At 30.8% G+C, this 15,724-nt stretch overlaps 1 protein-coding gene across 1 annotated transcript; it reads left to right on the top strand.

The window, feature by feature from the left end:
• The first annotated feature begins 298 nt into the window (after positions 1-298).
• Positions 299-8,239, top strand: LOC111367390. Its single transcript, XM_022988235.1, has 5 exons — positions 299-311; positions 1,275-1,444; positions 1,874-1,943; positions 3,770-3,839; positions 7,756-8,239. Exons 2-5 carry the CDS (start codon positions 1,304-1,306, stop codon positions 7,871-7,873), a joined length of 399 nt encoding a protein of 132 aa, XP_022844003.1. The 5' UTR covers positions 299-311; positions 1,275-1,303; the 3' UTR covers positions 7,874-8,239.
• Positions 8,240-15,724: the final 7,485 nt, after the last annotated feature.

Genomic DNA, 15,724 nt, shown 5'->3' with positions numbered 1-15,724 from the left:
TTGCATATAAGACTATTTTATTAAAAATGTTTGATTTAAATGAAAAGATAAAAAAGTCGTTTTAGAAATAACTAGATCAAACAAGGGCTAGGTAAGTTTCATTAAGCTCCTGTTTGATTTCCATTTTTAGAATAAAATGAATTATGTAATAGTATTTTTTTGAAAAATGTATGATTAAACAGTAAGAATTTTTTTTTTTGAAATTCGTGTATTATTATTTTATAGAAAAATGTGTAGTAAAAAATGAATTTTAAAAAAAAAAAATTTTTGAAAAAATGTGGATCAAAAAAGGGCCCGTTCCCTTCCCAATGGTAACCCTAATTACCTTTTAGTTTTTCTAGTTTTTCCTGTTAAATGAATATATATGTTACAAGATTGTCATGATTGATTATTTATTATTTGGGGATTTTTCATTATTTCTTTGCGGAATTTTTTGATATTGATGCTGATAATTGATTTACTTGGTTTTTCTTTATTGAATTTTTTCATTATATTGTATTTAATATTTGGGAAAATATTGTGCCTTCAGTGTTTGGGCAAGGATATTTAATTTTCGGAATTCTGAATTAAAAAAATGAGAGTTATGTGGAATTTTGTTTGTTTGTTTTGGAACAGTTTAGGACTGAATTTCTTTTATGTAAGTTTTCAGATTGTCAGTATATCTGTGAATGCTAGTTTACCAGCATTTTCTCCTCTTGCATATGGTTTTTACATTGAAAAAGAAAGACAAATGTTCATGGTGAAAGAAAAGTCTCTTTTACCCAATTAGACATCGTTTGCGTGGTCGCGTGGTCTTTATGCATGTTTCTTTATCTCCCACATCCATTTTACTTATATTGTCTATTATTATATTTGATATAACAATTTTGCTCTGGACTGTGTCTGCAAGGCATGACTGGAGTTTGGTTTCTATTTCTTCTTGAGTCTCGATAAAGAAGTTATCTTGGATTTGCGTCTTTATAGATGTGTCTTTACCTGCCACATCTTAGGTTTGCTTTTAGAATTAAATAAGCTCTTTGCTAGTAAGTTTCCATTTTGCTGAGTACATTCATTTGTTTTGAAGAGATATAAGTCCCAAAAAGAACATGAAGATTAATAGTTCTTTCAATGCTCTCTGAGTTTTGTGAACTTGTGCATGATATGTAACACATCTCAGCGGTATAAGCATCAGATCATGCAGTTATCTGTATAGTTTGCTTCATATTTAAAGCTGAATATTGATTTTCATATAATTAATACTTCGGATGAGTACTGATTCCATGTTTGATGACTAGTACCGCGATATATTGTTGGAGAATCTGAGATGGAAGCCTCTAAAGAGGGTAGAAGCCTCACTGATTTTAGATATGCATGTGTTGGATATTCCCTTTACCCGGACCGGAAGAAGCAGGTAGCTGATGGACAAGAGAAACAAACAGAATTGCCAGTTTGTTTTGGCCTCGAGGTTAGTGTCTCCTTCTTACATGCGGTTTGAGTTTCTTTTTATTTGCCTCATAGAATGGTTAAGATTAATGTAAACACTTGACCCTTACTTTTCCAGTTTCTTTGTCTTTCTCTATTCAATTTAAAGAAACACACACATTTCATTAAATGTGATTTTTTTCTTTTTTTTGAACATTTTATGACTAAAACTAATCACAAGAAAACATCATCTTTCAATTTCCATGTGTGCTGCACGCTTGTGCATGGATGGTGAATAACTAATGCAATAAATTGCACTATCCTGGACATAATGATACAGTAGGTTTAATCCTGTCCTGTTTAAGGTGTTATTTACCCCGTGGCATTTTCTGGTTCAATGTTTTTTTCGCTTCCTTGTGTCTTCTTAATACCATCTTATGACTTTGCTGAGATCATTGAGACTTTTGCTCAGGTTTTAGTAGATCGAAGAGTTAACACTGCTGACTCTGCTCCTACTCCTGCTCCTGTTCACAATAGAGAAGGTAACTGTTCTTTCTTTTCTTTTTAATGCAGATTGTTTGCAATGTGCAATTGTTATGTGGGATTTAATGATTTATTTGTGAGCAGTAGGTTGTTTTTGATTGCCAAATGAAGATTTTGCACCATTCTGTGATCTAAGTAGCCATGTTCAAGTTATATATGTTTCCGACTAGGTGTTAGTATTGTTAATGGCCTAGCTTCTGTTCAGGGAATATTGTGTGTGCTTGAAGTCCTTCCAAATTTTCATTTATAATCTTGTTGGAGTTGTTTTATTATCTAAATTCCTCCGGTCAACATGGCATCCTCGATCCAATGGGTGACATCATTACAAATAGACAAACACAAATCTTTGCCTTCATTTGAAAAAATCACTCCACTCTCTAATTTTCCTTTTTCTTCTATATTTTTAGAAACTTATGATAATTCAATAAAATAATTACATAAAATGAGAGAGAGAGAGAGAGAGAGATAAAGGTTGGTGAATTAAATAATTGTCATTTTCACGTTCGAAGTCCAATTTCCACCTTCAATGAACTAGTTGAGCTTGATCATTAGGATGGCTTATTTTTGGCTTTTGTAACCTTCAAGTTCTATACCTCTGCATATACTTGTAGAGTTGTACCATGAATGAACTTACACTTCATGTACTAGTCTTAGCATGACTACTATGAAATAATCTATCTGTTTTATACTTTATAAATGACATAACCATGTGACCTTTGGCATTACTATATAAACAAATGTGAAGTTGATGTCAACTTTTGATGCGACCCTGTTGTCAGCAGGAAATTTCAACCATAAAAATGGTAAAAGAAAAGTTAATATCCTAGTCTTCTCATTCTTTATTTTTACCTTCTTATAGCTCCGCCCACTCCCCAACACACATGAAAACCATCCAAAAATGGAGGGTAGACTGCCTTTTGAAATAAGGTTTGACATAAATGGAATGGCAATATACTGATCCTTCATCTGATCAATTAGCTACTATGGACTTTGTTTTGACTAAAAATTTGGGCAGCAGTCAATTTTACTGTAACATATTAATCAGTATGGAGAATACAAAATTTCTCTTTTGCTTAGTGGAAAAAGGAAGAGGTCTTAAGCTTGTTCCTGTTATAAACATTATTGGTACGTCCTGGACAAAATGCTTGCCATATAAAATGTTTATAAGAAGAAGGTGGTTCTGAATCAATCATTTACTTTGATATGTTAAATAGGAAATAACTATCAATTTTAAATCCAGTAATATAGTTGACAGTTGGACTAGCACGCAAATCTATTTAGTTAAATATAAATTGAATATGGTTATGCATTATTCCTAGTAACAAATTCCTGTCAATATGTGTATATATCATACGCCCAAAGGCAACATTTCCATTTATTTAGTTAAAAGTAGGGGAGGGGAATTATGGTGATATAGTGGAATAAACTGCATAAGCTTCTAACTAAATAGGCGGTACGGTGTTCATTTGAGGCAGGCAAAAAATTTATTAGTGTTTGTTATAAGATATATGCCATCTTATATTTTTTGAAAGGCTGCATAAAGACGCTTCTCTTATGTATATAGAGATTATTATTTGCTTTATTAATGAATATATGTTGGCACCTGTAAGTGATTGAGGCTTAACTTCTACTATTGTGGCATTTCATTTTCTACATGAAATTATTGTGGACAACTCCATTCTACCTCTTTTAGATGCTCTTTATTTCATTAGCAATGCAGATATTTATGGGCATTCATGATTTGATTCTCGAGTATTTTATGGGAGGACACACCTATCCTTGTAGTTATTATTTTTAATCTATTAAATTTGTCTGTTTCTTGCAGATGGTAATGGATTGCCACAACGTCGAACACATAAACCAACTCATTCAGCTGGAGATGAGTTCCTGAGCAGGCAAGCACATTCTTATTTCATTTTGAAATCAACTTTTTAGTGTTTGGCTGAGTTGAATGTCAGGTCTAGATAAATATCCAAATTTTGAGACCGACGTGTCTATCTTGAAAGCTTGAACGCCAGGCTTAACAAATTAATATTTAGAATTACAGTTATATCGAATATCATTTTTTTGACACATATATGTACTATAGTTTGCAGACAACTTCTAATAACTGCAAATTACAGTTCAATGAGAACATTCTTCATTGTAATGTGATATTATAAGTTATCTGGATATCTTTGTACTTCCTTTTGCAATCAATTCTGTTCAAGCCATGACTCGTAAAAATGGAAATTTACCCACTTCTCAGGAATATCTTTGGTCCTCGCAATTAAAAAGGACCATGCCTATTGGTAAAACTGAACTTTAGTCTTTCACAAATAAATAAAGCATATTTTAAATATTTGATTATGGTCTTCATAACATAAAACTCTTTATCCTTTAGATGGCTGTGATTTGACTTCTACTGATAAATGAATAGCTTTTGCTTGTGTAATTTTATTAATAGTACTTTAGTTTTCAAGAGAAAATAACTTTTACGGTTATAAATTGCTAATCAAATACTATGTAAAAGTGAATAAATTGATATAAGCCATGCCTGGAATTGTTAGTCTTAGAGTCATAAAAACCATCAAAATTGGATGGCAACTGAAAAAAATTGTATGCTGACATGAGTTCTACAGAAACAGTCTTTAATATAGCAAAATCTGAAATATTTCTGCTTAATTGGTAGTGTATGTTTCCTCTCTACTATCGAGTGATGACTAGTTACTGTTTTATGCAGATTTTGAGTTTCTTTTTTCATTTTAATTGGTATTAGTAAATAGAATACTCTCTCTTTGGATTTGTATTATGTGAATAGTTGAAGTAAAAGGAGTGCTTAAAATTTTGATGAGTAAAATATATAAAAAGTTTACCAAACAATAGTGATTGTATTACATAATACCAACTTACTGTTTTATTTCTTTTGCTTTAAAGAAAAGTCACACTTTAAGCTATTGAGCTAGGAAAGTGATCTTGGTGCAGGAAGAGGAACTGTAGTTCTTGAAAGAAGAATAAATTTGAATCAACTTGAATATTTGTAGAATAATATTATTGTAATAAATTGATTATTGAAAAACTTACAAGACCTTTTGTATATATAGATAAAATAATCTCTTAATTCTAATAGATTAAGGAAGATAAGTAATTAAAATCTAAAAAAAATAAGTAATAAAAAACATGAAAGAATTAAAAGTTCTAATGTAAACAAGAGATAAAATGCTATTACAAAATATCATATTTGTAATAAAATTGTCCTACATCGCTCTTTCACACTAAGAAGAAATTTGTCATTGAGAGAGGTTAAAGAGAATATTAGGTGGAAAATCTCGAAAATTTCTACATCATGTTGTTAGAATTCAAACCTAGCTTGGGCTCTAGGAAAATATCTAGCTAGTTGTTGCCGTGTTCTGGACTCGTTGAAGCGACTAACATTCATAGCAGTCAAGATTTGCAAATAGCAGCATATTTTATTCATCCTTCTAGATTCTAAAATGAGGTTGGTAGTTTTGCAATCCTTCGATCGTCGTTACAAGGATGCATGCCACTACCATCATAGGTGGTCATTAGTTTAGGGTAAAATGTGCTATGATATCATTTTGGTGTGAAATTGAAATTGAAGTTCTTAAAGAAGAATAAAGTTGATTTAGCTAGAAAATCTGTGGAATAATTTTATTGTAATGAATTATTTATTTAAAAATTTGCAAAGCCTTTGTTTATATAGGCAAAATAATCTCCTAATCCTAATAGCTTAAGAAGATAAGTAAAAAAAGTAATTAAAAACCTAATGGAATAAGAAGTCCTAATAAATAAATAAATTAATTAAAATTAAAAATTAAAAAATGTTCCCAGTACAAAAATGAATAATTTCTTGTCATATTTATATTAAAATTGTCCTACAGCAATCTCTTTCATTCGGAAAAAACTCGTCTTCGAGTGAGGTTCAAGAAAAGAATATTAACAAATAAGGAGGAATATCTTTAACAATTTTGCATCACATTGTTAGGATTTGAACCTAGCTTGGACTCGAAGAAAATCTCTAGTCACCCGTTGTCATATTCTAAACTCATTGAAGCGACTAACATTCATAATGGTCAAAATAAAAAATAAAAAAATTGTAAACAGCATCTTTGTACCCATACATTTTTCTTTTCAGATTCTAGATCGAGGTTTGTAATTTTGCAATCCTTTGTTGCGATGATGCATGCCATTAGCATTATAGGTGAGTCATCAGTCAAAGGCAAAACTTTGCCCCGATACCAATTCATAATTTTAGATTGAGGATTTATAATTTTGCAATCTTTCGATCATCGCTGCGGTGATGTATGCTACTAGCACCATAGGTGGCCATCAGTGAAGGGAAGAAGGTTGCTATGATACCTTTTGTGGTGTAGAAGTGGAATTGGAGTTCTTGAAACGAGAATAAGTTGTATACTCGAAAATTTGTAAAATAAATTTCTTGTGATGAATAGGTTATTAAAAATAATGGCAAAGTCTTTGTTTAGATAGGCAAAATAATCTCCTGATCCTAATAGCTTAATGAATATAAGTTTTTAAAGTCGAAAAGAGAAAGTTAACGTAAATTTGAATGAATAAAAAGTCCTAATATAAACAAGAAATAAAATCCTATTGGTACAAGAAATAATATCCTGCCCTATTTGTAATAGAGTTGTCGTACATTAGATCTCTTTCCTTGGTGGAGTGTGGTTTATTTTAGTGGTTAGATTTGAGTTTTTAGAATAGAGCGGCAGTGGGAGCTTCCATCCAAATTTTATGAGTATGCGTTTTTTCTTTTTGCGAACTATGCTGCTAGAATCTCTTGGCCCACCATTTATATGCTACTCATTGTTTGGTAGTGGATACATAGTGCTTTTAACTCTTATTCGATGCTACATCAAATGTCATTAAATGTCTCGCGTTGTTCTGGTAGGAATAGGTATTAAATTTTTATGAAAGAGAGAATAGGAGTGGAAAACAGACGAGAGGTATCAAGTTTTGAGAATTGTTTTGTGTGAGATTTAAATCCCTATTGAATTATACTTACCTGTAAATATGACACAAAAATACGAGTACAACAGTACTCTCATTCCTTCAAGAATATATGATGCCAGACGTATCTTCACTAGCCTTCGAGCTGGTGCATAGATATCGTGTGCCTAGCGCTCTCTGTGTCATGAACCATTGTATTTTCCACTTTCTTTATAATATATGCATGTTAATCTGTTTGTCTTTATATGCTTGGTCCTATCATGTTGCAGTGGATTCTGTGCTACAGGGAATCCTGTCTTATGATACCATTATAATTTTATTGCCAATGAGACCTTAATCCAGTTGTTCAAAGGACTGTGGCCGAGGACCTGTGATTAAATATTCTTTGTATGGTTTCTAGTTGCATTTTATAGGAGTTTATTACTTATTATTATGTGTTGCAATGTATATGTATGATAAAATTATGAATGAATGGTCGTTTTTACATGTTTTCCTGGTTTCTGTTGATTTATCATTATTTCTCTTGTTTAGGGAAAATTCTTGTATATATTAACTAAAAATTTGAAAAAAAAAAAAAAAAAACAGCTTGCCTTTTTTAAGAAATAAATATTTGGCTGCACCAAAAAATATAAGCTTTTTAGAATCTAGAGTATGTACAACTTGAGCACAAGCTATGGCCTCGTTCAAACACTATACTTAATTCACCTTTGCAGAAAACATGGAACGACTTGATTAATTCAAATCAAATTCAGCTGATTCCCTTGTTTGTTATCAATATTCTTTTCCGTCTAGAAATGCAATTTTAAGAGAACAATTTTATTTTATTTTTTTGTTCACATACAGGTTTATGCGAAATGCAAACCTGGTTGCAAATGGAGTGGCCAAGAATGTCCGCAGAGTGGGGAATCAAATAAAAGAGTCTCTAGATGACATACTGTATTCCTACCGACGGCCAAAGTAAGAGGCTAATCCTTCACGCGTAATGAATAAATATGGAGGAGGAATCAACCTTGATCTATAATGTATTATCTGCTATTTAGCAGTCTAATTTCCTCTCCATTTACCCCTTGCCTTACAAATTTGACGAAGTGCTGCGAGGGGCAAAGACGAAAGTTTTATTGTTTACTAGTGATAAAGATTTAGCAGTGTGTGTGTGTTTCTGTTGATGTTTAATTTGTTGAGGTGAATGGAGGCTGAAGCTCCTGTTTTGGCCTGTATTTTTCCCTCTTAACATTGAGCTTGTACAGCAACATTTTGTTGGTACACCCCAAAATTTAAATAGCAGTCATGAAATGCCAATGTTAATTGTGTTAATCCAAAACCCAAATCCTGGCTTTGCATTTTTTCTTGCTGGGAGTGGGAAATTATGCTTGAGAAAGCTTGCTTGATTCCGTTGGAGGAAAATTCACTCATCTTCAGATTTTCGTTCACATTATGATGTTCACTGTATCCGGAATTTATTCGGCCTCTTTTGGGAAGGTGTAACAAAAAGAGAAAAAGATGCCTAATTTGTTGGAAGGGGGTTTTGTTACATTAACATGGGCTTGACATAGTGAATAACCGAATACACACATGGGAGGTTGGCATTTTTTAATTCACAGGGGACCCACTTGCAAAATGTAAGGGTCGGTCAAACTTTATGTCAACCAATTCGATCACTTTAGCTTAATTTTATTGGAAGACACCCTTGGAAATTATTGCGTTTTAAAGGTTCTTCAAGGGAGATCCATGCAACTTTTAAGTAGAATCAGGTTTTTTAATGGTAGCCATACGGTCCCTATTCTTAAACATTACATGTACAAAAAGGTTAAATTATATGTGTGATAGACTGTCAACTCTATGAAGGGACGTTTGACATGTTTTTTGAAAAATTATAACTAGCTTTTGAGATCTAAAAATAACTTTTGAATCCATTTAACTAATCTTATGAAAGTGCTTAATTTAGTTAGACAATGTTTGAGAGGAAGTTGATTCAAAGTGATTTTTTTTGAAAGCATTTCTAGAATAAGAAGTTATCTTAGAAATTAGTTTTTCAGCAAAAATTAAGGTAGTTTCATTCTAAAGTTCTTTTACAATATTAAAAAAAAAAAAAAAAAAAAAAAAGTAAAAATCATGTCAAACGAATTTGAAATATATTAAAAGATATCTTGGATATAAAAGATATCTTGGTTCAATTCTTATCTATGACCCCTAGCATATGAAACATTATTGTCATTTGGATTAGATGGACCACCTTATCATACATATGGGCGTGAATGAGAGTGATTTGTTCATGTTCAATAAGTGTTGTGTGCTCTACTATTCGTAAAAAATAAATGTAATTTGAAACTAATAATAAGGACCGTTTGCCCCTATTTTTTTTCCATTAAATTATATTTCATTTTTCCCTCTTCTTATCAGTTACACATTCTGCAATAAAATAGTTTTAAATGTAAACCCAAAAACATTCATTCTTTTAACTACACATTCTTCAAAAAATTATTATTCCTTTAATTATAATGCGAAAAAAATGGAGACCAAACGAGCATATTAATTATTTTTGTTTATCATTTCTTCAATGTTTTATTTATATACGAATATAGTTTTCAGTTAAAATTATTATTGTCAAAATTATATAATAATGTTTGAATAAAATAATATTTCCTTTATCGTAATGCCAAAATCTAATAAAGAATGACATTGCGCCCCGTATGATTATCATAGATTGAAGAATAAGAATGAAAAATATAATCGTTACGGGACCCACATAAGAGATAAAAAGTCAAATATGATGACTTGATGTGATGGATAGTGATCATATTTTTCATTTTTGCGGCTAGAGAATGAGAATCAAAAGGGGTGAAATAAAAATTAAAATTAGGAAAAAGAAACAAAAGGGGGTAAAAAAAAAATAAAAATTTTTCCCCCCCCCCCCCCCCTCCCGCTCTTTTAGTTAATTTTTTATTTAATGTAATAATAAGTGAAAAAAAACAAATAAGAAAACAAATATAATTTTATATTTAGCATAATGGGGAATTTAAGCTGAAGGGGGGAGGTTTTCGTTAAGTTTATTATGCAGAATAGTAAATACACACACATAAATTAAGTTTTTATTTCCAATTCTCATTTTCCATGCTTTTCACTCAAAGGTCATTACAATAGCTCTCGAATTCTCTTCTTGGAAGAAAACGCTTTACATTTATGTGCTTGTTTGGTAGAAATTTTAATAATTGATTTTTTGATCGTTAGAGATAAAATGGATCCTACCTGTGAAAGAATAATTCAAAAATGACGACTGGAATAATGAAATAACGATCAAAAAGTTGATTTTAATTGACTTATAATCTGATCCAAACAAGCTCTATATCAAGTTTTGTTTTAATTCAAAACTGTTTCAATAAATATATGAAAAAAAATCACTATTACTTTGATTTAAAAGATTTTATTATGAAACGTATGCTTGTTATGTCGGTGTCTTAATTATTAAATGTACGATTTCAAAAAAAGTTAAGTGGAAGTATCTGTGAATTGTGTGGTATAGATTTGAGAAGTAGAAAGAAAAAAGTAGGTAGGAACATGCATCAGCATTCCCAAAAAATAAAAAATTCATTTGCAGCCATTTTTGTGTATATGAATATGCCGTGTGGGATTCATTGATTGAGTCACATTACTTAATAAATAAAGTTCACTTTTACAAAAATCATCTTCAAATTTGGTGGCATTTTATTTTAGTTAGATGGAATTGATAACTCAATATTGTATTTGTCTGTAACTCTCAATTAATATGATGTGAAATATAAAATAAATTATTCAAAAAAAATTCATATATATATATATATATATATATGAATGATCTCTTAAACACCAATACTTAACTTATGTTAAGTACCGGTTATATGACACACCATTTAACTGATAAATCATGCATGAGTCACATAATTTAATAAATCTCCTAATGAGGTAGAAATTTGATACAGTCAATCCTTCAAAGATACATTAAGGGCCTGTTTGGGTCCAATTTTTTCACTCAAAAAATTGATTTTTTGACCGTTATTTCACTATTCTAGCCATCATATTTGACTTCTTCTCTCACGGGTGGATCTCACTTTTCTCCTAACGTTCAAAAAATCAATTCTCAAAATCACTCCCAAACAGACTCTAAATTGAGAAGATTTGTGCATAATCATGTTTTGACGAGTCAAAAAAGTTAGGGAATTTTTAATAATAGAAATTAGAATCTTTTAATCCTAATTCACGTAACAAACTCGAAATTGATGTCTTGACAGTGTTTATATTCAAAGTATGAAATTTCTTTTCATTGGGTTACGTTTTTCTCCAATCTATCTCGTTGTGAACATTTAATTTACCAAAGGAAAGAAAAACAAGTAAGGAAGGAAGACTAAAAAAGAAATAAAAAAAGAATAAAGAAAAATTATGTTCTCTACTTTGTTCGGGGATTTGGTCTAATCTTTATTTTCCATGATTGTCACTTCGTATCTTGAATTCTTCATTTTTTCCTATCTCAAGAAAGTAAATTGTTGTGGCTCGTAGAAAAAGGAAATAGAAGCATCTATCAATCTTGAAAAGTCACAAGCTGTACATTACAGAATTTGTGCCTAGCTGCCGTAGAAATTTTTCTAAGAAAAAAGTACATTCCATGCTCACCAACCTACAAAATAATGCTGGTGAGGAAATAGATAACATTTTAATTTTCAAAAGATACAATTTATTATTTAATGTTTGAGTCTCGTTCTTTAAATTTTATTTATTTATGTTGGTGAAACTCATTTTTGAATGTACGTTCTTTTAATAAAATAATTTTTTTCATATTTTTTAACTATAGTTCTCTAAAAATATTGCATTTTACGAAATATATTTTCATAAAATAGGGTCAAATGGTGGTTGTGTAGAAGCATGTTACCTACGCCCACATAGTATGATGATCCTTCTAGAATTAAATATTAGAGTTACATCCTAATTGGTGCTATTAATTGTCAAAGTGACACTATCCATCGTTCTTTATTCACCAAATGAGCAAAAAATCATGGATAAAATTGTAGGTTTACCATACGAGTGAAGCCCACAAATAAAAATTAAAGTTGTTTTAAGTTTTCTCATGTGAACACGATTAATTATTAATTTCTAACTCTTAAACTTTGTTGACTTAGCATAATAATATAATGTCGATCGGTGACATGTTGACACATTGATGGTGGTAGGTAAATTACTATATTTAGTTGATTGACAATTAGAGTGCGTTTGATTGACATGGAAAATATCATCTAGAAAAAAAAAATATTTTTTATTTTTTTTTTAGGAAAACAAAAACCACTCCCTACAAAGAAAATATTTTTCTTAAAAAATAAGGAAAATTATACATATTTTCAAAAGTTGAAAAATATTTTCAATGGAAAAAAATATCAATCAACATCCAAAGTAGGAATTTGGATAGAAAATTGATATTTTTCATGAAAAATAAATATAATCAAACATACCCTTAGTGTTAGCAGTAAAAACACATATATTAGAAAATAAATTCGGATATGTTTGATAGGCCTTTTTTCCATGAAACTTAGAAATGAAATTCCATTTTCCATGTTTTTTAGTGTTTGATTTGCCAAATTTTCCAAATAATTGGTTTTCTAGCTTTGTCCTCACATGATAAGCTTTTCTTTGGTTTTGAGGAATTCACTTTCTCATGGGGTTGGTGGAAATTGATTTTCTATGCAATTTTTTTTTTTTTTGGAAATAAATTCTAAGAACAATTGTAAAAAATGACATCCTTGAAATCGATAATTTTCATGTAAAATAAGTCAAACGAACAACAAAAATAGCTGATTTATTATTATTATTATTATTATTATTATTATTATTATTATTATTATTATTATTATTATTATTATTATTATTATTGACAATGGAAACAAATTCTAGGAATAATTGTAGAAGTAGATATCTCTTAAGTTGACAGTTTTCATGAAAAACAAAGTTAAACGAACACCAAATGACACTTTTATTTCAATATTTTTCAGGTGAAAAATTATACCAATCAAACACTATAATTGACAATTCCCAGTAAAATAATTTATAGACAATTTAATTCCCTAGAATTCATTTCCTTTCCGTCCAAATTCTATCTTTACGATCAAACGGACCTTATTGATCATAGGTGAATTACTCATAATGTGAATGAATAATTAATGCAATTCGTCTATTTCAAAATTGTTGGCAGTTCGTTTTAATTAGGTTTGCATTGCTCAACGTTCACACATGTGACAAGTAGTCTTTCTCCAAACCATATGTTACATATGATGTGAAACCAACATAATTTCTCTCCACCTAATATGGAAAGAAGTAGTTGTTGTGTTGAAGTTAGCACTAAATTTCAGCACATGGATGTTTTGTCGGTTTCTAGTCATTCAGCATCTTCGAATGGTAAAACGAAATAAGGAAAATCCATTTATAGATCGTAAAATCATAAGCACATAGCAAAAATAATTCTCATGTTCATTTCGGTGAAGCGGAAACTTCTATAGTTAGAGCATAGTTCGTTGTACTGAAATGCTTTTGGACATGAACATGAAAACATTGACGAGGGGTTTGACATTTTGAACAGAAGTTTTGGAATTATCCTAACATGCTCCATAGATTAAAACAAAGATAGTGATGAGGAGATTGCGAAATTTATTAGTATAACAAGGTGGACGGTGATACAAAGCATGAAAAGGACTCATAAGACACAAACTTGATCTTTTTTTAACTCATAAGCTTCCAATCTTCTTGACTGGTCAAGTTTTTCGACTATTCTTTGTAAGTGGACGGTAATGTTATAAGTTAATAATAAATATTTCACAAGTATGATGGTCTGATAAAACAAAAGCAATTCTTTCATTCTTTTTAACCTATTTCTGATTGACTTGTTGGATGTTCATATTGTTGGAAGAATTTTGTGAATAGAGACGCCAAAAATAAGTATAAAGATAGGGACAAAGCCGAGGCAAGAGTTGAACTCTTTGTCCTTAAGTCGAATTTGCCCCGCAACGGTGCCTACGGATTTCGGCAATCGACTCCCAAGATACAACGGCTACACTTGTGTTTGTAGCACTCCAAAACACAAGTACAACGAACCAAATTTAGGTTTATGTACTCCAATGATGAAATGAAAGAAAATCAAAATAAATGAATGATTTTGATTTTGGATAGAAGAGAGGATGAGAGACGTTTTGCATATCAAACTGTGAGGAATAGGACACCCAAAGGGTCCTATTTATAGACCATGAAAGGGTGTGGACGAAATGGTTGGGGCCAAACCACGCACCCTTTCCAAACAATGCACCACCTTTATGAAAAGGTGTCTATTCACTGATTTTCGTCCTTTTTCGTAATTTCTCATTCATCCGATATTGGTTTTCGAAATGCCAAATATACCCTTCAATACATGCAGAGAAATCAAAATTCTCTTTGAGCCTGCCCAGCTTGTGGCTCGGTAGAATCGAGCCCGAGCTAGCCCTTGTGACTCGAGCCACATAGGCCATTTTCTATCCATAATGAGCCAAGCCTAAAAATTAAAAGTAAATAAAATCAAGAAAAACTTTAAAAAAATTATTTAAAAAAAAAAGGTCGCCGCCTGTGTGTGTGTGTGTGTATCGGTACATACATACATATATATTTATATATGTATGTACATATATATATCGGTTTGGCTCAAACCATTTTTACTTGAGCCAAGTCGACTCGATTCGACAGTTAAAATTTGTCAAATGCTCTTAATTTTCTATTTCTTCCACAACCATGAATCAAACTATAAGTTTACAATCGAAAACTAAATAGATGAATTGCTGATAAACAAATTTTCAATAACAAACCAAATTTACATACGACAATTCAATGTTCACGTCTTGTGTCGAACAGTTATTTCGTGTTATATGCATATATATGGGATTGTCACACTGCATTTTCCTTGCTTTTCACTTAATATAACTGTCAATGTAGACTCATAGACCATTGCAATAGCGCCCGAATACTCTTCTTAGAGCGCATGTTCATGTCCTCTAGAGGAAATGTTTTATATTTATATAAATTTTAACTCAAAATTATATTAATGGGAAAAAATCACTCTTATACGGATCTAAAAGACTTTATTGATAAAGATCAAAAAAATTAAAAAGATGTTAATTATTAAATATAAGTATCTTATATCGGCATCCATAATTATTAAATGTAAGCTCGATGTAAAAAAAAAAAATCATCACGTTACTCCCACATGTGAGAAAATCCATTTCAAGAAGTGTAATTTTCATTTTAACTATAAATAAATTACTATTCTAACTCAACCAGGGGTGGGGGAGGGGGTCAAGCCTGCCCCAATCTCATTTATTTTTTAAAGAGAACCGATTATTTATTTATTTTTTTTTTAAAGTATTAACTCAGTAGAATTATATTTTATTTTTGCCAACCAGACTACTCCGTCCTTAAATTAATATTGGAAAAGTGTTGATGTAAATAATTTATGTACATGGGGATATCCACACACCTCAGATAGAAAGTTGGCAAAAATAAAATAAAATAAAATTCTATTGAGTTAATCATGTGAGGGGTGTGGACACCCTATGTACATAAATTATGTATACCAATCACAACTCATTAAAATTCTCATTAATAATTCAGATAATGAAAATATTGCTTAGATTTTTGTAGAAAAACGATAATAGAATGTTGTGTAAGCATCTATCAATCTTTAAAACGTCCAGCTGCCGTAGAACTTTTGCTTTGAAAAAATAAACATTCCATGGACACGAGCAAGAACTTTTGCATTGAAAAAAATCAACATTCC

The sequence above is a fragment of the Olea europaea genome, chromosome 18, assembly GCF_002742605.1.
Source record: "Olea europaea var. sylvestris chromosome 18, O_europaea_v1, whole genome shotgun sequence".
Lineage (NCBI taxonomy): Eukaryota > Viridiplantae > Streptophyta > Magnoliopsida > Lamiales > Oleaceae > Olea > Olea europaea.
The sequence above is the reverse complement of the archived record's forward strand: the minus strand, read 5'-3'. Positions and strand labels throughout refer to the sequence as shown.

Excerpts from the sequence above, each read along its gene's own strand:
- LOC111367390 (XM_022988235.1), top strand. The coding sequence starts at position 1,304 with ATGGAAGCCTCTAAAGAGGGTAGAAGCCTCACTGATTTTAGATATGCA. Across the intron at positions 1,944-3,769 it reads TCCTGTTCACAATAGAGAAG|ATGGTAATGGATTGCCACAA; the intron begins GTAACTGTTCTT and ends TGTTTCTTGCAG. Across the intron at positions 3,840-7,755 it reads GGAGATGAGTTCCTGAGCAG|GTTTATGCGAAATGCAAACC; the intron begins GCAAGCACATTC and ends GTTCACATACAG.